The sequence below is a fragment of the Rutilus rutilus genome (assembly GCF_951802725.1).
Source record: "Rutilus rutilus genome assembly, chromosome: 17".
NCBI classification, from domain to species: domain Eukaryota; kingdom Metazoa; phylum Chordata; class Actinopteri; order Cypriniformes; family Leuciscidae; genus Rutilus; species Rutilus rutilus.
Window position 1 is genome coordinate 29,868,532 of NC_140230.1, and position 23,540 is coordinate 29,892,071.

At 38.3% G+C, this 23,540-nt stretch overlaps 1 protein-coding gene across 1 annotated transcript; it reads right to left on the bottom strand.

The window, feature by feature from the left end:
• Nucleotides 1–1,660: 1,660 nt before the first annotated feature.
• On the bottom strand, nt 1,661–21,120 carry smarcc1a (SWI/SNF related BAF chromatin remodeling complex subunit C1a). Its single transcript, XM_084386067.1, has 28 exons — nt 20,870–21,120; nt 19,840–19,959; nt 18,854–18,939; nt 18,656–18,737; nt 18,396–18,488; nt 18,230–18,299; nt 17,603–17,672; nt 17,275–17,350; nt 17,008–17,133; nt 16,600–16,715; nt 15,921–16,048; nt 15,428–15,487; nt 15,280–15,317; nt 14,953–15,071; nt 14,436–14,507; nt 14,167–14,280; nt 13,537–13,690; nt 13,336–13,446; nt 13,160–13,219; nt 12,809–13,067; nt 11,104–11,265; nt 7,189–7,244; nt 6,777–6,918; nt 5,949–6,106; nt 5,656–5,790; nt 3,884–4,142; nt 3,372–3,515; nt 1,661–3,257 (listed from the first exon to the last, which is right to left on the bottom strand). The coding sequence occupies exons 1-28, from the start codon at nt 21,053–21,055 to the stop codon at nt 3,157–3,159; spliced, it is 3,297 nt and encodes a 1,098-aa protein (XP_084242193.1). The 5' UTR covers nt 21,056–21,120; the 3' UTR covers nt 1,661–3,156.
• Between the last annotated feature and the right edge of the window lie 2,420 nt (nt 21,121–23,540).

Genomic DNA, 23,540 nt, shown 5'->3' on the forward strand with positions numbered 1-23,540 from the left:
AGTTATAACACAGTTATAACACAGTTTCAGACTGGAGTAATGATGCTGAAAATTCAGTTTTGCCATCACAGGAATAAATTACATCTCAAAATATATTAAAAAAGAAAAGTTATATTAAATTGTAATAATATGCCACAATATTAGTTTTTATTGTATTTTTGAACAAATAAATGCAGTCTTGGTGCAGCATAAGAGACTTTTTTTCAAAAACATTAAAAATGTACCAACCATGAAAACAGAAAACCTGCATTGTCAAGGCTGCTAGTATTTCTGTAACTGAAACCAAGCAAAAAACCAACAAGCCAGCAAGCTTGTCTGATGCCGATAATCTCACAGTGGTCAGATATTGACCAATTAATCAGTCTATCAGTAATCTGAACTAACACTTATAAGCTTACATTCTTAAAAAAAAAAAAAAAAAAAAAAAAATTTAATTCTTATTCAGGCAGTATGAAAAAAATAAAAGTGAAAACTAGTGAAGGAGCCACATCTTGTCTCAACAAATAGAGTAGTATGTGCCCTGTGCTCATCTTTACCAAAGCGTAATGGCTCTCAAAGAGGGGCGTTTAGGTACACCTCCAGCACAATTTTATGACCTGGGCATCATCTGGTATCATTACACCAACCGTAAATAACAGCTGTAAATGTTCCACACGGAGGCAGTGATGTGTTCAAACACCAAGGTGACAAAATCCAAACTATATGAGAAAACATCTTAAATTATCACCTTTTCATTTTGAAACAATACAAGGTTGTATCTGAGAATTATCATCCTTAAAAAAAGAAATTCTAGAATCTCATTCAAAATAGTAAATTCTCTATACAATTGTTTCCAATGAAGATTTGTGTTCAGATCAAGGATAATGTATTAAAACCTTTGAAACTGCCGCAACAATCAGATTATCCAAGCCCAAACAGAATCATGTCAGATAGAAGCATGTATGACAACACTTCTTGTATTATTGTGCTATGTTATGTAATTGAAAACAGGCTACAATTAGTCTAATGAATTATACTTGACAGCTTTTTTTAAAATATAACCATTAAAGCTCTCTAATGTTGCCATTCCTGCAGTTTTACAAAAAGTTACACTAAATTTAGTCATTGTGAACTTCCCTTTCCTTTGGGGCAAAGCAACTAATGCACAACCTCAAGTGGGTAGTTATTTTAAAGTGGTAATCTTTAGAAAACCGTTATGATTGATAAAACACAGCCATCTTATCGGGCACAGTCTAACACGTTCCAGCCCTCCACATGCCGGATTATACGGGTTAGAGATTACATTACATGAGGTTGTTATAATTCCTGCATGTTTTTCCCCTCACAGAGCAGGATTTGCCAAAGTTCATGATGAGGAATTGTATGAACCCACTACTGACCCAATCATGAGGATCAAAAATCTGCCTGAAAATAGTACATTTCAATTAATGCATTTAATAGCTGTATTAGTTATTAGAATTAATAGGAATAAAGCCATGAACACATCACAATGCAAAAAATATATAAATAGCCCTAAAAATAGACTTTATAAATGCAATATTTTTTCCCTCTGATTTCAGGGTCAAAAGCCTGTTTTCGTGATATTCATACATTCTTAATAATCAAACTCCTAGAAACCTATACATCATAAGCAAAAATCGCTAGAACTGAAACAAAGCAGTCTTTACAAAAACAAAAACCCACTTTATTTAGACAGTGTTCAGGTCTCAGTATCAATGTGCCGGGTAAAAATGAAAAGAGAAAGCTACAAACTTCCAAGAACAGTGATATCTGAGTCTACACAAACTTTATTTTCTTAAAAATACATTACCATAAAATAAAAAGCAATAAAAGATATATATGGGGGATCGGGAGGGCAGGGTTTCGCCCCATTTTCCTGTGATATACAGCCTGGAAATTTTTGGAAGAGGAAATGCATGTGTCAGCGTGTATGTGTGTGTGTGTGTGTTTGTGTAGTGTAGCGGGGCGGGCCATGTTGAAGTGAGGGCTTGGTTCACCTGAGGAGGAGGAGGACGACAGCCTCCACACAGCAGTAATGCAGCAGTCACATGGGCACACACAAAGAAAAAAAAGAGAGAGAACAGCCAAAACAGAAAGAGGGAAGGAGAGAAGAGAGGTAGTAAAGTGAGAGAGGTAGAGCGAGGCAGGGCAGCTACTCTGTCAGCACCTAAGGGAGGAGCACAAAAGGCCAGCTACACCTAAGATAAGCAAAGTTCCTCCATCACTTCAGTGTGATACCATATATACACCTCCATTAGCAATCTCAGAGAGAACACAAACGGAGGTTTTGTGTGTTTGTGTGTTTCTATATTTGCACAGTATTTGAAGCAAAAAAGGGTTAATGCATGTGTGGGTACATCTCTAAAAACAGCAGTTTGGTGTGCTCTCGTTCTGCGGTACAGTACTCGGGGGCACGTTTTGACCAGTGGAGCACTCAGTCGGTGTGAGTTACGATCTCCGTTTGAGACTGTGCCACAGTGTGACTGACCAAGCAGAGCACCATAAAGCAAGTCTGCTTTACACACTGTGCACAGATTAAACAATTTCACCGGCGAGGTAGATTATCAACTAGATGAGGATGTAAATACTAAAAGGAAGCTCAAGGAAGCCACCGGGAACCCTGCTTATATGGATACGCGTAAGGCAGTGGAAAGGTTATCTGCGCGCCACAGGACTCCAGGTCTGTGGAGGAGACGGCTCGTAGCTACAGTGTGATTTCGATCTTGGAACGTTAGCTTACGTGGATTAGCACAATATACACATATGATTCTATTGGTCACATTATAGGGAGGAGCCGGACACCAGCAGCGATGTTCCTCAAACATAGGAGCCTGCAGCACGCTCTCTAAAACAAACACAGAGGAGAGAAAAAGAACAGAAGCCAGTGCTATTACTAGCCAAGAGACGCCAGAACGACTGCACTCTTGACTTTGTGCCCTGAGCGTGTGAATGTTTACAGGTGAGGCGGCGAGTGCTCAGCTCGATCAAGGGAAAGAGAGGATTTAGAGATGACCCACCCATCAGCAAGGCAAATCTACAGGGGGGCGACGACAGCAGGTCTGCGGGTATCCCAGATTAATCTGGAGTTAAATTGAATGCGCATGTGTATCTGGCATGTGGATGTGTACATGTGTGCGGGAACGGGGGGGGGGATATTTAGTTTTCAGCAGCACGAGGAGGGGGCGCAGATACAGAAGGTCCCACAGGGCCAGGGGGCAACCCTTCAGGCTGTGCGGTTGGAGGAGGAGGACCTGGGTCTAGAAGAAAAAAGAAAAAAAGCACTTTGAAAATCGCAGCCTGAACAAAAAATAAGTATAGCCCAGGAAAAAAAGAGTAACAAGAGGACTTGATCTAGTGACGCATTCACTCACACATGCCGTTGGGTGGTCCAGGGTGTCGAGGTCCCATCATGGGGGGCATGCCACTTTGTGGGGGTCCAACTGGGGGAGGTCCAGGCATCATTCGAGCTGGAATAGCCTGACTTGGCATGGGCTGGCCTGGTCCAACCATTGGTCCTGTATGAAGCAACAAAAGACACTTGAAGAGATGTAGGCTTATTGATGTTCTACAAAATTGCTTTGAGAATAATTAGGGCAGGGTGATTAATTGAATTTTGGTTGATTAATTGAGATAAAACTATTAAACCATTAAAAGCCCAAATTTAGCATCCAAATCAGTTACGTGACTGTCGTAAATTGCCATCTACTGGGCGTTAAGCTGCAAAAAAGAATTTGCGTTGTTCCCTAGGAGGATTTGTGCACAAGTTCAGGACAGAATTGGCATTGATATCTAAAATTTATATTATTACGCAGCCACATTTCCTGCTAAACACTAGAGATTACATGATAACATTATAAATCAGAAGATGAGGGCAAGTTCTGACCTGTCTGAGGGGCATGGTGGGGACCAATGGCATGGTGCATGGGGGGATATACAGGGCCGGGGTGCCCGGGATGCCCTGGGTGTCCAGGGTGCATGCCTGGAGGTGGGCCATGTGGAGGAGGTCCATGATGTCCTCCTGTATTCTGCTGTGCGGCTGCCTGCTGCTCCATCTGCTGACGAGCCTTCATCTCTGCATACTTCAGCTGCTCCATGTGGAACGCCTGTCGCTCTGTCAAAAGCTGCTGCCTCTGGAGCTCCAGCTAAAAAAAAAAGAAGAAAAAAAGAAGAACTCCTGTAAAATCAGCTCCTAGCTTGATGGCACATGAGGGAAAGTTTAAATTGATTTCTGAGGGTTTACTCACACGGCACACAATTTCGATTTGTTTTTCAGATCCAATCATTAGAATGGAATGCCTGCACTTATTTCGCAAGCATTCTAATCTGATCTATTTGTTTGAGCAGTGTAGCTAACATCTGGTATATCAAAATCTTGTTGTTTGATATAAATCGGAGCATAATGTCAAATAAAAGAGTAGAAAGCTACTGCTGTAGAACAGGGGTGCAAAACTCAGTTCCAGGAGGGCCACAGCCATGTAGAGTTTAGTTCCAACCGTACTTCAACACACACCTGTAGTTTCAAATTAGCTGGATCAGGTGCGTTTAATTAGGGTTGAAGCTAAACTCTGCAGGGCTGTGGCCCTCCCAGAACAGAGCTTGCATAGGCAAAAGTCACCAACGTGATTTTGAACTGTATATTCAGTAAATTTATGAACGCTACAAGGAAATAAAGTACCACTGGACTGGGCTTTATAAAGACACATCCTTCATGCACTATTTACAGCAGTTAAATTGGGTTACTATCTTCAGCTACATTTGCTAAAGCATTTTGCAGAGCTCTTCAAGTCCCTTGTGGAGAGAGTGCCTCTGGTGTGCACACACAAGACTACAGGATAAAAAAAAGAACAATGCACAGCACAATTCAGAGGATGTGTGAACCATAGATATCATATATAAAGGCTAGATGTCTCGTGCGCACTGCTGGCCAATGGAGGTCGACGTCCGCACGTGGCGGCCATCTTGCGACAGTGTACTCGCTCACTACTTCAATGGTGCATGTACTTTTAAATAACCATAACTTGCTCATTTTTCTACCGATTTTCAAACGGTTTGGTTTGTTATAAACGTCAGAGATGTAGTTATGACACTGCATACATACACTGCATACATATGAAAAATTATAACATACATGTTCAAGCATTCGGAATTATAGCCACGTTAATAACGTTTGTAAGAAACCAAACCGTTTGTAAATCCGTCAAGATTTCAGCGAGATAAGAGGATTTGTGTGCATGTTGATCATTCACCTTAATGCACAGAGCACTGACACAAGATGGCCGAACGATGATGCCGGAAGTGACTGCGCCATAAGACATCTAGCGTTTATATATGATATCTATGGTGTGAACTATGCAAATTGGTAGTTGTAAATATATTTCCCAGAATGCTCTTTTCCAACACAAAACAATCAAAAATAATGTGTAAAAGGGAGTGTAAATCACAGCCTCATAGTACAACTAATTAAAAGGTTCTGCAACACTGCTTCATATAGGAAAAAAACAAATGTAGTGACTATATTTAGCAGAAGAGTGAATTGCAACAAAGCGTCAGTCATTTTTAATGGTGCAAAAAACTATTTTTTTTTTCTTTTTTTTCTGATTTTGGAGTGACATGTTCTTCACAGCCAAATTCACCCAAATCATCAGCAATACTTACGGCTTCCTTCTCACGGTCCATGATGGTCTCCAGCTCCTCAAAGTGTCGTAGTTTGATCTCCAGCTTCTTCATCTGAGTTTCTACCAGCAGAGCCACAAGAGATTTGATCTTCCTCTCTTCCACTGCAGCCAGGTGCTGAGACACAGAAAAACAAGTAAGAGAGAGTGCATGCAAACAAGTTGGTGATAAAAACACTTTGATTGGAATCAGCTGCACCAAGGACACAATTTATGTTGGAGCCACCACAGGAAGTTGAAGAATTGGTAAACATCAACATCTCTGTGATGCATTACCTTTGCCTTGGTGGCAGCAGAGGCCAGAGCAGCAGCGGCAGCAGTGGCGATGTTGCCCTCTCCGATATCCAACTCAAGCTTTTTCTTTCCTTCCTCCTGCTCCTCCTCACCCTCCTTCCCTTCTTCTGTGGTCTCCATGTCCTCCTCTTTTTCTTTCTCTGAAACATAAAAATGTGCAGGATCGTTAGTCCAATAAGACCAACAGCTGAGAATTAAATAATAATTAGACATTTTATAGTTTATTTCAATTCCCTGACACTTCATTTTTTTAACTGCTTTGTTAATGGATTTCCTGTAAACTAGGGTCTAAAGACATTTAAATTCTAACACACACATTTTCTGTAGCTGCTTTAAAATGACGTGTATTGTAGAATATGCTATATAAATAAACTTGAAACCGTAACGGTCAAATGGTTATCCTTTAAAATGGTACATTATCGAGATGTGCCAATGTATTGGCTGATAAAAGCAAATATTTTCCCTATAGCCCGACTGATCAGGGCCAATTATATCCTGTCAATGAAAAAGAGGCAAAAAAACATTTAGACTGCAACTCGTACTGTGTGAGAAGAAAATCTTGTGTTGAATTTAGGTCAAGCATTAACCCTATTAAATCACCCGTAGTTCAAGCCAGGGTTGCCAGGTACAAAGTTTTTCCATTCATCAAACATTATTCGTTCCTCATCACAATGAGCTTTGTTACGTGATAAGAATTAAATTCCGCCCATTTTATCACAAAGTTCATAAAATAAAAGGCATGAAGTAGGCTTGTCAGATTTCGGCAAGCCCATGAGAATTCGGTGCAGCTTTGGCAGTCAGTGTCAGTACCTGCTGTCTTGGATTCTCCTCCCTCGCTCTCTTCCTCTTCCTGTGGCTCAGATTTCTCTGTAGTCTCATTCTTTTCCTTCTCTGGCTCTGTAGGCTTTTCTGCAGACTCGCTGGGCTTCTCAGCTTCATCCTTCGCCTCCGCCTGCGAGAAATGAGACTAGGACAGCATGAGACTGGTGCAATGCAAATGAAGAACAGGTACAGATGACTGTACAGAAAGCAAACTTGAGTCCATACTGAGTCTAGAAGAAGAACTAGACTTAATATGGAAAGACGGACTGGAAAAATGGTGCATTGCAAGGAATCCCAATAGTGCAGGGAAATGATAATAACTTCTGATCTCATTCCAATAAACCAGTAAACATGACAGTAGCAGACAGATCTGGAAACTGGTGGCAGGGTTAAATCTGACCTTATCAGGCTGCTGGGAGTCAGAGTCCGTGTCCATCTTCTCAGTTTCTGTAGGTTCTGTGAGTAAAGGAAAGCAAACATTGATTAAAACATCAAATGTCAGATGGTGGAGTGTACTGGACAAAAAAGGAACCTAAAGACAAAGAAATATATCCTAGAAAGTACTTCAGCTCCAGTAAAACTCTTTTCTGCTCCAACTGATATGACCTTTTTAATGTAGCCCATATCTGCCTACAAAGAGTTAATAACTAGGGATGCACCGATACCGATACCAGTATCGGGCCGATACTGAGCTCATGTACTCGTACTCGTAAAAATGCCCCGATACCAACAACCGATACCAGGCAGCGTGTGTACAGTGTTTGTGTCCAGACAAAGAAACACTGACAACAGAAATTATAATGGGGATAAAAAGGAAGGCTGTCTATGTGGTAAATATACCTTATTAGTGAAATATTAAACAGAATATAGTAACGCCTGTGGTGCGAGCTGATAAGAGAAAAACGCGCAGTGGATTGAGCGCTCAAGCGGCACAGACACGCGAGCTGGTCGAGCGCATCAGACGTCAGTGGAAAGTTTGTAGTTTAGTTGGATGTCAATGGCAAAGAAAGTAAAACGAGGCATGTAGCTTATTATTGGAGAGAGCACTTCTGTTGAATGCTCTTGATTGCTGATCGTTCACTCAGCACGTGTTATTTGGATTAAAACTAAATCGTATATGCAAGTAAAACATGAACTGTTACCTTTTTTATGTTTAACGAGTGGTTGCCTACATTATTACAGGACATTTGCAGGTCAAGAAGTTACATGAACTTCAAACATCCAAAGCGCGCGCCCCGAAAAAACCATCGCCTCAGACAGCGCGCGATATTGAATGGTCTGAATTGAAGTCTTTCACGTCTTGCGCTTGTACGGATGAATTCACTTTTCACTCTTGGCAAGTATCCTAGTAAACAAAGTCTGTTATATCTCAAGTGAACGAAGACAGTATATTTCAAATGGGGTCCGTGCGTTCGGTCTTAAAGGTGCAGCAGTTTAATTAATCTGCTGCTGTTTTAATGTTAATCAAACAAAGGACAAATAAATTACTCACTGCTCTTGACTAAATAGGCTACCCTTTTCAACTTTACAAAAATATCTATCTATATATAATTTATACAGTAATGAATATGCAGTGCATTAAATATATATATTTGATGAACAAATTAAGTTTAAATTTAATAAACAACTAATATGATTGATATTCTTTTGGTTTCTCTACCAATACATTTAAAAATTACAAATGCATGAATTAAAAATTTATTGAAAATTAAAAATACAGGTATCGGTTACGGTATCGGCGAGTACCAAAAATGAAAGTATCGGTATCAAGACTCGGTCTGGAAAAAGTGGTATCGGGACATCCCTATTCATAACTGATATATTTGTAATATATAAATGCAGAAATTAATGCATTTAGTTCCAAAATTACAAACTTAATGCACATTTAAAAACAATCTCCGAATGCAACGTAACAGGGAGGAGAGTAAAGATGGAAAGCTCCTAAAGCTTAGTTCCATATAAATTCAGGGATAATTTGTTGTTTTGTCATTAATGAAAATCAATATTGACCTTGTATTTGAAAAAGGATACTCATATAAGAAACAATACTAAAATTCAGAGTCAGTTCATTCGCATTCGGAGATCGGCTATTTTTGACTGTCAAAATGCCGGTGGACACAGCTATGAGTTGTTCAAAATCTTTCTTTTTAGTAAACTGTATACAAACAATGTTCTCAATGCTCGAGTTCATGTGCGCTAGAGCCCCTGGTGATACGAGCAAAGTTTCATGTTGTGTCGAGCCTTCTTAGTGTTTTAAAAATAGCGATTTTTTATGCTATCATAGAACTGCCCCAAGCACTCCCATTCAAAAGGCAATTTGACCGAAAATGAAAATACGGTCAAACTTAAGTGGAGTTTCCATTCTAATTATGGTTTTAAACGAAAGTTTGCCTCGGGTAGATTAACAAAAAGACCCTAGGTTGCATTTTGGCGAGAGTTACTCTTTAAATAAACTTTCTAATGTAAAAGTTTTCACTGTACCTTTTATCATTTTAATGCAGTCAATTTGGGTGAATATAGTCATAGTGATGCATTGCTAAGTCAAAACTATAGAGCCTGACAGCACACAGACGATAAAAAAAAAAAAAAAAAAAAACCAATAACCAGCAATTAGAGATGAGAACAGGGTGACAAATTGTGACCTTATGAGCAGGTATTCGACTGAACAAAGAGTTGTGGCACATATGACATTGGAGCCTTTAACAACGTATGTGTGGCAAAGCCTGCACTGGCAGACCATGTCACATTAGGTCACTCCACTGACCCAGTTTCAACCCCTCCCATGTCTGTGCCCCATCTGCCAGCGCTGCATAAAGCCAACGGCAACCATTGTATGCAGTCGCACGCGCTGCCTCCAGTACTGTGTCGACTCAAACAGTAAATGTGCTCTTGTATGGCTTTTTAAATGTTCAGAAAGGAGAGTAGGGGAGACTTGTATCGTTTTGTGTTTTTACCGACTTGAATCATTTCTAAATGATCACGACGAGTTTACGCACAGCTGATCAGGGTCACTGGGTTTGACTAGACCTGGTTTGTTCATAAGTACTGATTTAATGCCACCTGCTGGAGGGATCTACAACTACACAGGAACAACTAGGTATGATTGAAAGCCAGCCCTCAATGAGCTTCCCAATTTCACTCAATGAAAATTTTACTAGGGATATGCAAAATCTTATTTCACAATGAGAAATTGTTTAACATAAATGTTATATATTGTGTGATATATATATATATATATATATATATATATATATATATATATATATATATATATTTATAAATATATATATATTTATAAATATATATATATATATATATATATATATATATATATATATATATATATATTTATAAATATATATATATATATATATATATATATATATATATATATATATATATATATATTTATAAATATATATATATATATATATATATATATATATATATAAATTTCTCATTGTGAAATAAGATTTTGCATATCCCTAGATATGCAATTTGTGCATTTTCTTTGCAAGATTTTTGCAATTTTTTTAAGATTTTGCATATCCCCAAAAAAAACAGCAGCAGCACACAATATTTCCTAAACCAGGGGTGCCCAATCCTGGAGATCTACCTTCCTGCAAAGTTCAGTTCCAACCCTGATCCAACACATGTCTGTAATTATCAAGTACTCCTGGAGATCTTAATTAGCTGGTTCAGATGTGTTTGAGCTGAACTTTGCAGGAAGGTGGATCTCCAGGAACAGGATTGAGCACCCCTGTCCTAAACAAACAATAGGACAAATACAATAAATGTCTTTTGTTGTTTGATTAACATTAATGACACAGATAGCAGCAGGTTTATTAGGCTGCTGTCATTAAGACCTAATGCATGGATCCAATATACTGATGCACACATCCAGTTTTCACCCAACTGTTCAAATTCGCTTAAGACATAACATTGTATATGTGAATACTCCACACAATGGGCATTTTGATATAATTGTTTGTGTATTTGACCACTCAAGCGCAAAAATCTGCGAGAACTGAATTTAGGATCACGTGCTGTCTGAGAGAGGCGGTTTTCTGTGCGCGAACTTCAGGTGTGTCAGTGTATTTCACGGCTTACTACGCTTAACTCTTTCTAACATCATGCACGTCCTGCTCTTTATTTTCTCATTTGTGAACGTTTTATTCATCATCCTAAAGTGAGAATAACTTTGACATTTTGCGCTACGTGGATAAATTTACATACCGCAATATAAACGATATAGCAAAAACTCGAATGAACTCAAAGATATACATCGTTACCCCGCCCAAACCTAGTTTCCTACCTGTCTTCTCTGGCTCCTCAGGGGCTGTGCCAGCAATGCCACTGCTCTCCAGGCCGAACGCAGGGTCCACTTTTCCTGTGCTGCGTGCGGCCTCCTGCACCTTCTTCACATGAGCCTCCACCAGCTCTGTGGGAACCTCCTCACGCACACGGGAGAACTCCTCTACAAACGCATTGGACAGAAATACCATCTTAAAATAAGGCATTGACAAAGGCCGTTTCCATCCACCTATTCATAAAATAAAATAAAAAGACTAAAAAACTATTGTGTTCCCAGGTATCCTGATTCTGTTGGGATGGAGATCCAATTTCACACACAAATTAAAGTGCCCCTATTTGGGTTTTTCGAATATTTCCTTTCATGCAGTGTGTAATATAGCTGTTTGTGAATGTAAATGTTCTGCAAAGTTGTAAAGTCAAAAGTGCACAATAAATTAAGTTATTGTCTCCCAAAAGAAAGAACCGCCTATAAGACATTTTTCATTAGAATCGGTTACGGGTCACTAGAAGACACATTTGCATAACACCCGCCTACGTTGTACGTTGTCCGCCTGCGAACAACTTGACCAACCCACAACACATTATATTACTGACGACTGCATCTCAAATCTCGGAGTTCAACGCAGGATTCACAAAACGCTTGCTCTTGAAAGATGGGTCAGTACCCAGTTTATTTGGACCAGCTTGCTCCTCAGAATCACAACCTGTAAGTATGAGTAATTATTTTTGTATACATTTTCTACCGGGTGTTCAAAATACTTCATTTTGGGTTTTATATTGTGTAAGTTTCCGGCTAACTCACATTATTACTGTCTTAATGAAATAATTAATGCTATTCAGGTGTTACCTGTGGGCCACTATTACCTAAAACTCTGTGTATTAATGCAGATTGTCTGTCGTTCTTACTACTTTGAGTAAAGATAAAGGATGGAGCAAGATTTGTTTTACAAACATTTATGTTACATCAGTCATTCACGTTAGTGCCGGGCGAACATATGCACCGTTATTGATACAGTTCCCGCATGTGCACCGCAATAAATTAGAAATATACACATGGGTTTGTTGATGAACATACACTTGTTAATGCTGATGGTGAGGAATTACAGTTGCAACATCTCATAATGTACCTCAAACTGAGTAGTGTATCACTGAGAAACACTGAGTCACACTGAGTCCTGCTCGAGTCGTCCTTGCGATGGAGGTTCGGGTTGAATAACTAGTTCTTCCAATCTTTCATCACTGGACTCGCGCTCGGATCGATGTGATAAAATCGATGCCGTCATTACTGTCTTTATAGTGTGTACAATCGCTGAGGACTGAGAAAGCCTCTGGACAGAGCTTAACTTCAGTTATGGTAATGGGCGTTAGCTATGTATGTGGTAGACCAATCACAACAGACTGGGCCATCTGGCCAATCAGAGTGGAGTAGCTCACGGAAAGGAGGGATTTAGAGAGACTGATTCATCTGATGAGTCGTTTGAGAATCATTGAAAAATGTGGTGATGTGCAATGTATATTATGAGAAAATTAAACTTGATGCATATAAACCTGTTGTAGGCGACCTCCAAAACAAAATAAGGAGCCTTTAAAATAGCATTAAAGGGTCACTTTAAATGTGCAACTTTGGATGGAAACAGCTACTAACACAATGTTGTCACTCATAAGCTTATCTACAAAAGCTCCATATGGGTCAAAACTTGACATACCAAGTGCTGCTTTGGCTGCAGCTGCCGCCACACGTGGGTCGACAACAGAGGCAAGGAATGCAACAGTGCTCATGACAGGATTTCCTGATTGGCTGAAGGGGATCGGCTGGTAAGCCAGGGGACCTAGAGAGGCTTCAGAGCTCTCCAGGTACTGATCTTCTATGGGCAGCCTCAGGAAGTGCAAGATGCACTCATCTTGTGTACGGCTTCCGACATGCTCCGAAACCTTATTCCAGTCATCCTTATACATCTCCAGAGCCTGGAATAATCAGTTAAAAATATTATTAACAAGAAAATGTTTATAAAACGAGAATATTGAGATGTTTATGGTGCCCATGATTTGAATCTCACCTCCAACAGAAGTAACGTTTCTTGCTCAGTCCAGTCTCTGCCACCTGCAGCCCCTTTACCCTGTAAGGCAAGAGAATAAATGATCACATCAAGAAACTATGAAGTATAAAAATAAAAAAAGCAGTGACAACTTCCAAGTATTAGGTTTGGCAGCAGGCACAGGGTTTGTGACTTGCCTTGGGATTCTTCTTTGAGTAAATATCTGTACGGAGGCCAAAGTTCTGCAGGTCACTTGGCTTGTCTTTGCCCTTTTCTGGGAAGTTCAGCATCTGCTGAGCAGGGGGAACCTGGAAAGAGTAGCAGACACTTTATTGCAACTGTCTCACAAGAAAGCTTTTGCCTTCTGGGAATTAATAGGGAAGTAACCCCAGTCTCACCTGTGGGGGGCGGTGGTGCAGTGGCACCAAACCAGAGGGAGTATCAGCAAGAACGTTGAAATGTGGGGTTGGTGGAGGGCCCATTGGGAGGGGCCTGCTCTCAGCGTCAACCTGGTAGTTTACCAGCCCCCACTGCTCCAAGAAGGCATGCGCTCTGGGAGAAAGAGAACAAAATAAATAAATAAATATACAACAGGCCTGGGTATTTAGACTAATTTGATTGAATTCACAAGCTTGTGATAAAGTTCTAATTCAATCTCAATTCATTTGGATACATCAGGCACAGCGCGTCAATATTTCTCTAGTGGAAAAAAAAAAAAAAAATATATATATATATATATATTCTCTCATCTACTATAAAGTATAGGGAACCCAATTGGTACATACATTTTAAAGGTAAAATTTAAATGACTTGAATACAAAAGATTCAAACCATTTAATTAAACAATAACTTTTTAATGATATAGAATCACGGTTTTTACTCCAGTTCGTTTTTTTAAATCTAAACATTTAGAGATTTTTTGGATTTAAGAAATTATATAGTAATAAATAAATAATCCTAATTAACTATGCAAGGCTCTCTGCATAATATTAAAATGGCACACTGAGATGATATATGAGAATTCTGACCTCATGACCGCACACACATCTCCAGTGAGGTTCCTCCTGCAAGAGGTGGAGGTCAGGTACTCCTGAGGATTCAGCCGGTATGTGTCAATCATGAAGTTACGATAAGCCAGATATCTAAGGAAGAGATAATAAACAGAGCATGACAGTCGGAGCAGTAAAACATACACGCATGTATAAAAGATACATGGAGCACAAGGTAAAAATTTAATATATTTTGATGTGAATTAAAAAGGCTTGGGTACACGACAAATGCACTGGTGTGAACTTACATCTCTGGAGTCTTAGATTTGTTTTTGCCATTGAAGAACTCTGGCAGGGCACGTCTCTCAATTTCATGTATACTGGGGGAAAAAACAAACAAAAAAGATGTGAATATGCGATGACAATAACAAATCATTTAACATCCAAAATGTGTAGAGAATGACTTTCCAGGATTTCAAAGATTGAATTGAGAAATCATGTAAGCTAATTAAAAATAAATAAAAGTTAGTAAACTTTTTTTTTTTCACTACAATTTTACAAAGAAATAGTTTATTTTAAGTATAAACTGTTTTAACAAGAATAAACAGTTCTTCAAACTGATACTCCCAGCTTAACAAAAGTTTTAAAACAAGCAGCATCATAATTACAGCAGAAAATACCAAAGGAAATATAGCTTATGTGAGGGGTCTTCGAATATTTTGTTGGACAATGAAGGGCCTTCAAGTCAAAAAGGTTGAGCACTAACATAATTTCCACGCATTTCTCGAGACAACACTGCAGCACATGGAAGGAGGGATTCAATACCTGTTGTAGTCAAACCAGGCAGCATAGCTGGGGATAATGATGTGATGGGTTTGCTCGGTCACGTTGTCCTCAGAGTCGATCAGACGATTGACCTCCGTTTTGCACTGTTCATCATCCTCCTGTCAATTACAGTTTGTTAACACCCTTTCAGAACCATTTGACTCAAAATAAATGCTTGGCATTAAAGTCATATTTTCAGTCTATTACAAATAATAATTTATGGGTAAAAAAACAATGGCTGTTGTCACCAAATGCTGTGCATCAGATATAACAATGAAGATTCAATGGACCTGAACATATCTGGATTAAAGTATAAAGAGACATTACCTTGCCACCAGACGCTACTGAATCATCTTCATGGTCATCTAAGACAGCAAACAAAATGAATGTGATCATTTGCATTTCCTTCAACAATGTGTGTGTATATATACACCCATCACATTTATGCCTGCAACAAATCAAGTAAAATACTCACCCAAATCTGCAACAGTTCCGCCCTTCACTGGTGTGTTCTCGCTGTCCTTTTTCTGATTGACTGCAGACAGAAAAGCAGAGGACATCAAGCAGAGCAGATGATGTATCAGACAGACAATTCAAATACAATAAAACTTAAAAGCTTTCAGTGTAAAGTAGGACAATGAAAGTAGGGCTGCAGCATGTAATTTCCAGAGTGTCTATTTTAGCCATGCAATGAATTTTTAAAAAAGGTTCTTTGAAATATATATATATATATATAAAAAGGCAATTCAGCAAATTATGTCAAGGAAGTGCTCATCAACCAGACACCTTTATCCAAAAAGACTTACTAAGCATACTACTGATATTAGGGAAAGGTCACCTTAGGTAACCTGGGGTTAAGATCAAGAGTACAATGGTGGCAGTTCTTCAATTACCCCTTTGCACTGTTCAAAAAAACAACAACCACCAGTTCAGTTAAATTTGTGGGATTATTAATCAAGAAGAATGACCATTTTTTGGCAATGTAACTTCCTCCATTCCTGGCACAGGGGAGGGATCTTCCAGGTCCTTTGTGAGGTCTTCATCCTGCTCGTCATCATTTTGATGTCCACGGCGCCTCCACTGTGCTCCAGGATTCCTGTTTTTTTATGTAAATGAATGAATGAAACTATGCTACACTTCAAGTGATCATGACTAAATACATTTTGTACTTGCGTAATCTAAACTTTGAGAAAGGAAATAAACCTTCATTCAGCAGGGGTGCATTAAATTGATCATATGGGACAGGAAAGCCTTTTACATTGTAACAATTTCTATTCAAAGAAAATCAGTTTTTTTTTAAAGCTACTTAAATATAAATAAATATATGTGTGTGTGTGTAATATTTCCACAAAGATATTAAACAGCACATCTGGTTTCAATGTTGATGATAAATGTTTTTTGAGCAGTAAATCAGCATATTAGAATGATTTCTTGCCTTCACAGGAATACATTTTATTTTAAAATATATTCCCAAAAAATAATTTTAAATTGCAATAATTTCACAATATAACAGTTTTACTGTATATTTGATCAAATAAATGCAGCCCATAGTGAGAATGAGACATCTTTCAGAAACATTTTTTTTTTTATATCTTACCAACCCCAAACTTTTGAACGATAGTGTAAATTAATTTAGCTAATAATTACCCTTTCTTGCCCTTTTTGCGAGACTCTGCAGGGGTGCTGGGTGGGGATGGAGAGCGTCTTCTCTTCTTACCGCCAACCAGGGACTTGCGGTCCTTGCGATCGGGTGTACGGGAAGACTGATCAGAACCATGGAGGGGTGAAGGATGAGAGAAAGAGCGAGAGAATGAGAGAATGGAACGGTTTTACACACAAAGGGGAGGGGGGTCGCTGAAGGGATATTTGGGTGGGAGGGCGGGTGAGGTACGTGAGGGTGAGGCAGCGAGGAAGAGCTTTAGAGGATGATTGACAGACACACAAACAGTGACAGAACAAACCCTGCCAAGACCTTAAAGGTCTGGCTTAGCATACAACAAATCTGAATGTGTACCATATCTATTTCTTTAGCATTCATGTCTCTGGCTCTCTTACCACTTCTTCCCCTGGAAAGATCCGCTGCCGGAAACTCACTGGCTTCTTGTTCTCGTCCACTTCGTAATCTTCCTCATTCATCCACTCGTTGAAAGCATCTGTGTCGATGACCCATTTAGCATGCACCTGAGGGAATCATAGAGCGTACTGAGAAAACGCTAGAAAATGTAATCTGGCAGTATCGCTTACAATATGAATATTCTTCATATTGTAAGGCTTTTGAAATGTGTTTATTTTGAAACTGTGAACTTATGGTAACCGTCTTACCCTCCATGGTTTCTCAGAACTTGGTGGATCCTCAACATCTCCATCCACATCACTTGTTGATACCCATGTGTCATAACTGCAGAGTGAAACAAAAAAATATAAGACGACTTGAAATGGAAATATCTCCTTTCCTGTTTCATTAAAAACAGAAAACTGCATTATATGGACTCACAAGGATGGATTATTTGCCTAAAATTTTTCGTTTGAGTTAATCTGAAGAAAGAAAGTCATATACATCAGGGATGGCATGAGGGTAAGAAAATTATGAGGAAACTTAGATTTTTGGGTGAACTATCCTTTTATCACTATAATTTGAAGCCCTACCAACCTGTCAGGGTAATTGCCCCAGTGAACCAGCACCTGCTTGTCTTTGCGCATGACGGGACGCAACCATTCCTCTGAAAAGCAGAATTCACAAGGCAACATCATGAAACACCAATTATAGTGTGAAATTTAACAAAATGATTGAGGAACGATGACACTGTATAAACTAGGGCTGGGACGATACACCTATCTCCCGATTCGATACTATCACGATACTTTGGTGCCGATATATGTCTTGCGATTCTTTTAAGAAAAGCTTCTTTAATAATTTAAACTATTACATCAGAGAAATAATTATACTATGAGGTTGAAAAGACTGTTTGTGAAGCTGTTTCATGACAACTCTTTCTGGGTCAACGGCAGCGCCAACACAGCTTTGAATGTTGCGATATGATTTTGTCTAGTTTAATAGACAGACGAATTGAAAGATCGCGTGGGTGTTTGAATCGAGATCACAGTTTTTAAAGATGAATTAAAGATGAAAAAAAAAAAACGATTTTAGAATCGTAAAAATAATAAAAATAATAATAATAATAAAAAACAAATTCGATAGCTAGGTGAATTGATTTTTTCTCCCAGCCCTAGTATAAACCCAGGTTGGATACTATTAAAAAAAAAATTAAATACCAACCTTCTTCCAGCTGGCCTGGGGAGGGGTAAATAATATGAGTGGCCTTTGACTTATCTTCAGTGATGGTTCCCTAGATGTGCAAGTAAAACAAAACATCAGAGAAGAACAGAAAACAAATGATAGAATTTTAAAAATGCACTGATTGATCATCTTTTTTTTTTTTAACCTGATGTCTCTTAATGATGTCTTTGAGTTTATTGGCTTGTTTTTGCTCCACGTCAGACACAATGTACACAATTGGTCGGGTCAAAGAGTTGTTCTGCAGGCAAGAATGAGATATGCATTATTGCATTTAGAGAACCTTGATTGTAACCACATATTCAGGACTGGGAAGACCAAATGTAACAAAATTACTAAAGTACATTTTCATTGAGTGCAATTAGTCGATATATTTAGAAATACAGGCATCAGCAAGAGGATCTCTACCTGAACAAGAGTCTTCTCAATAGTCATGAACATCTCCACATTTCTATCCATTCTGGATGGGTTCTGCAGATCAAACCTCCTCCTGAAGAAATACAGGCACATCAAAATTAAATATATTAGCATTACCGCTCTGAGAATTACAGAACGTAATTCATTATCCCAAAACCTCTTGTCCGCCCTTTCTGAGGTTCTACTCACCAGCCCTGCTCGCTTTTGAACTTGTATGCAGAACCCAGAATGTGGCAAAGGGCTCCTCCAGGTTTGAAGTCCAGAAAGATCTTTGCCTAGAATGACAGAAAAAAAGGGGGGGAAATATCACCTATACAATTAGGTGAGCATTTACAAACGTACATTTCTGCAGAATTGCACCATGAAAATGTAGCACTGAACTTTAACTGTCTCAGTTAAAAAATAAAAACTAAGTTATGGTATAGAGGAGTGTGATCAAGGCATAGTTCAACCAGAAATGAAAATTCTGTCATCAATTACTCCACCTCATCTTGTTCCAAACTCACAAGACTTTTATTCATCTTCAAAACACACAAAAAAAGATATTAACCTTGATGAAACCCCAGAGATTTCTGTCACTCAACTGAAAGTCCATTCCACCAAAATTGACGCTTCAAAAAAAGAAATCCATATGCATTTATCGGTTTAATCCAAGTCTTCTGAATAGACAATTGAGAATTGTATTCACATGAAAACATTGATCAACACACATACATACATACAGCACATTAAACATGGTCAACAGCAGCTCAATCAGACTTGCTTGATGCACGATAAAGCTCATTGGTCTTGTGGATGCTCAAACATGCTTGCGTGACATGCGAGAACAAACCTCATTGGTTCTTGTGCATCAAGCGATAACGTTTCAGCTTCTATTTACCATATTTAATGTGCTCCATGTATGCGCGTTGATCACAGTTTATATGTGAATAAAAGCCTAAATTAAATCTGTTTGTCATATAAAGCAATCTATCTATTCAGAATACTTTGATTTAACTGCAGGATTCATATGGATTACATTTGTTTACGTTTTATGAACTTTGGTGAATGGACTGTCAATGGAGAGACAGAAATCTCTGGGATTCCATTTAAAATCTCTTAAATTGTGTTACAAAGATGAACAAAGTCTTATGAATTTGTAACATGAAGAGTAAATGCTGCAAATTTAGACTTACAGGTAGTTTGGTAAGGGCAGGATTGCTGACCCTACGCCCAAACGCATCCTCCTGAAACTGCAGCAACTGCACCACCAGCGCAGCCAAAGTTTTGCTTGTAGGAGAGTCGGTTTGGACATACTTCAGAAAAAAAGAAGAAAGATAAGTCATAATAAATCCCAGCAATTCAATCAGAACAATGCAAGTATTGAACATTTATGTTGCTGTTTTGATAATTATACAAGAACAAAAATAACTTAGATCTTTAGCATTCATTACAATGTTATCTTAATTCTGAACATGCAAAAGACTAATAACTTCAGCAACAAAAAAAGTGCACCACACAACACGGCTGGACAATATATCTGGAGTGCATCATATCGGCAAAGGACAACAATCCGTTGATTTAAATAGCACACTAACAAAATGACATGGATTATAGAGAGACAGTAATAGCATTCTAAATATCATGGTATTCTTTACATAACTTAAGAGTACCATGCAAATACCATAATTAATACCAATGTTAATTATTCAGTACACACCTAATCGTATACCATCACTATATCAAAGTACCACCAATACTGTTAATGAATCAACATTAGACAGTCAGTAAACAAACTTCAGCATAAACAACCGGGGGTCTATGGCGCGGACCACTAAGTTTCCTTTGACTTTTAAGTTGTTGACCAGTGGATTTTACTAAAAAGAGAGCGTGTCCCAAAAATGTTGAAAACTAAGACATTATTTTAGCAGATTGTAAGACACGGGCATATTCATGGCAGATCGTGCATCCCAGTTACCAACGTTAGCACGCGAGCTAACTCATCAGTCCACAACACTGCCGTTTAAACCTACACAAGAGCAATACTTGCTAACTACAAATCCAGCCCGGAACCTAAACAACATCTGCACAACCATTTGTTTCGACATATTCGAATAACCGACTATAATAGCGAATAAACTATATGTAAGCGCGCGTGCCGCTTCTTGTAGCTATTGTGTGATGCGCGCGCGCCCCCATTCAACGGGCGCCTCATGAGCCGCAGACCTTCTTATAATGTTTCCCGATCCAGAGCCGAACTGTCTCCAACTGAGACACCGTTTCCGAGCTCTCCCAATATTTGGAAGATGGCCCTCCATCTTTTTTCCGTCCGATTGAGGAACCGGCTCCCGCTTGGCCGGCCGATGGTCCTCCGGAGCCCGTTCCGCCCGCTGCAGTCGCCGCTGTCGCCATTGTTTCTTTATTAGCGATAGAGGCTAGTCTGTGGAAACTGTTTTAAAATGACACTGCGCCTGCGCAACGGTCGACACTAGAGTCGTTGCTTGAGGGAAATCTCGCGAGATGTCATGTGTATAACAAACTAGACGAGATGCAAGAACAAATTTTTCTTTTTTCTTTTACAAATCAGGAGATATACAATTATAACATAAAGAATATAATCTATTTTCTTCTACAAATTATATACAATTTATAATAGTTAAATTAAAATATACTTTGGCAGAATGTTTATTCCTGATCAGAAAATTCTGATACAAAACATTTTAAATTTAAAATATTCTAATTTAAATCAAAATTTAAATCGCAATATGCGAGTAAAATTACAGCCAGCAATCATTTTGTAATGTCGAGTACAAGACAGACTGTTAATGAAAATAGTGCCATCTAGTGATAACAGTGTGGTATTTTAGTGTTCCCTTTAGATCCTGTTAGCACATCCGACGTTTTGATGTATTTACATCACCACTTCCACCAACAATATTGTACTATTTGCTTGTTTCTCTTTTGGAGGGTGGACCTGCAGAAGACCATCACCAAACAAGAGAATGGAAAACCTGAGATGATTGATGGAGTTCAAGAAAATGAATACAGCAAGCAACTGTAATATGTTATCACTGAAAAAAATGTGAACTGAAACTATGTCTATTGTCTATTGTTATTAACAACTAACATTCCAATCCCTGTTCATTTGGTATTATTAATAGTTTATTTGAAGGAGGAAACAGAAAACACAAACACTCATGCAACAAAAAAGGCATTAAAATATAAGTCTGTTCAAGCTTGTTTGATATAGACTTGTGTCAGGCATAACACTTTATCTTCTATTCTTTTTCTATTCAAGTGTTTGTTAAGATATTACAAAGGGCAACGCCAGCATTCTGTTGGTGTTGAGCTAATCATATTAACTTGACAGAGCCAATATATTATATAATTATTTTATTTAAACTGCGTTTCTCCAAATAATTATGTTTTCAAAAGATAATTAGGGAATTATGTTACTAAAAAGAAAGTCTTGTAGAACTTAATCAGAAGCATCAGGGTTGCGTATTCATACAGTAAACATTATTTGTGACAACAAACTCATTCAAGTCACCCGGTTTTCAGTCAATTCAGTCAACTCATTTTTGACTAAAGGTGTAGTTACTTTGTTTTGCCTATGTATGGCAGTGTAAGCATGTACATCACCATTACATGTGTCATTAAAAGAAACAAGTATTGGTATTATCTTAACTGTCTGGCTCATGTTCTGTCAGCTTCTGACTCTGTCTATCAATTGACAATACAAGATCTCTAGAGATGATTGGACTGTTGAATTTTAATACAGTATATTGGCTACCCAAAGACGAGTTTTAGAGATAGTTCTAAATAATTATTTTCTTTTAGAAATGTTTTTTTTTTTTTTTGAATTACAGGTAATAATTTATACTACCCCAAATCAAGAAAAATTGGGACATTTTGTAAAATGCCATAAAATCAAGAATCTGTGAATTGTTACTTCTCTTTCAACTTTATTTTACTGACAAAAGGAAAAGATTTCCAATGTTTTCACTGGACACATTTTGATTTTGCTGCAATACACTACAAAAAAAGTTGGGACTGAGACAAAATAAAAGTGATAAGCTTATAGAATATCCTCGTTTGAAAAAAAAAAAAAAAGTCTACAATTAGCGGGTGAATTGAGGTTGCACATGTGAAAGTATATGGGATTGTCCAGAGACATTTAAAACTTGCACTCAACAACGACAGACACTTGCAAAACTGCAACCTCAATTCGAAAACATCTTCTTTTCTTGTCAGTTAAATAAAGTTGAAATAGAATGAACAAATCACAGATTCTTTTTTATTTTATTGCATTTTACAAAATGTCCCAACTTATCTTGATTTGAGGTTATACCTGAGTAAAACAGGGGTGGGGAACATTGATCCTGGAGGGCCATTGTCCTGGGGCCTGTTTCAATAAGGAGGTTCAACCAACTCTGAGTTAAAACTTGAACTCTGAGTTGACTTACCCTGAGATGGGAAACTCTGAGTTTTTGGTTTCAGAACAGCTGAAATTAGTTAGTTAAATCAACTCTGAGTTGACCTACTCTGAGTTAAGCGCGTGCACCACAACTATAAAAAGCCATTATCAATGGAGCACAGATATTATGAGTCACCATGGCAACAGCACCAGACAACAAGAGGTCTGCATATTTCTTCACATTTTAATTACTGTTATACAGTGATGGGTGTAATTAATTACCAAGTAATCTAAATACTGGATTACTCTTAATTCTTCTGTAATTTAAAGTTAAATCTGATGTAATTGTATTAGACTAACAATTCTGTATAGGCTATTTAACATACATTTTTAAAAGTTGTATTTTTAAAGTAACCTTCTCCCTATACACACTTTGGTCAATTCAAGAATAATTCATGCAATTGTATATTGTTTATTTGA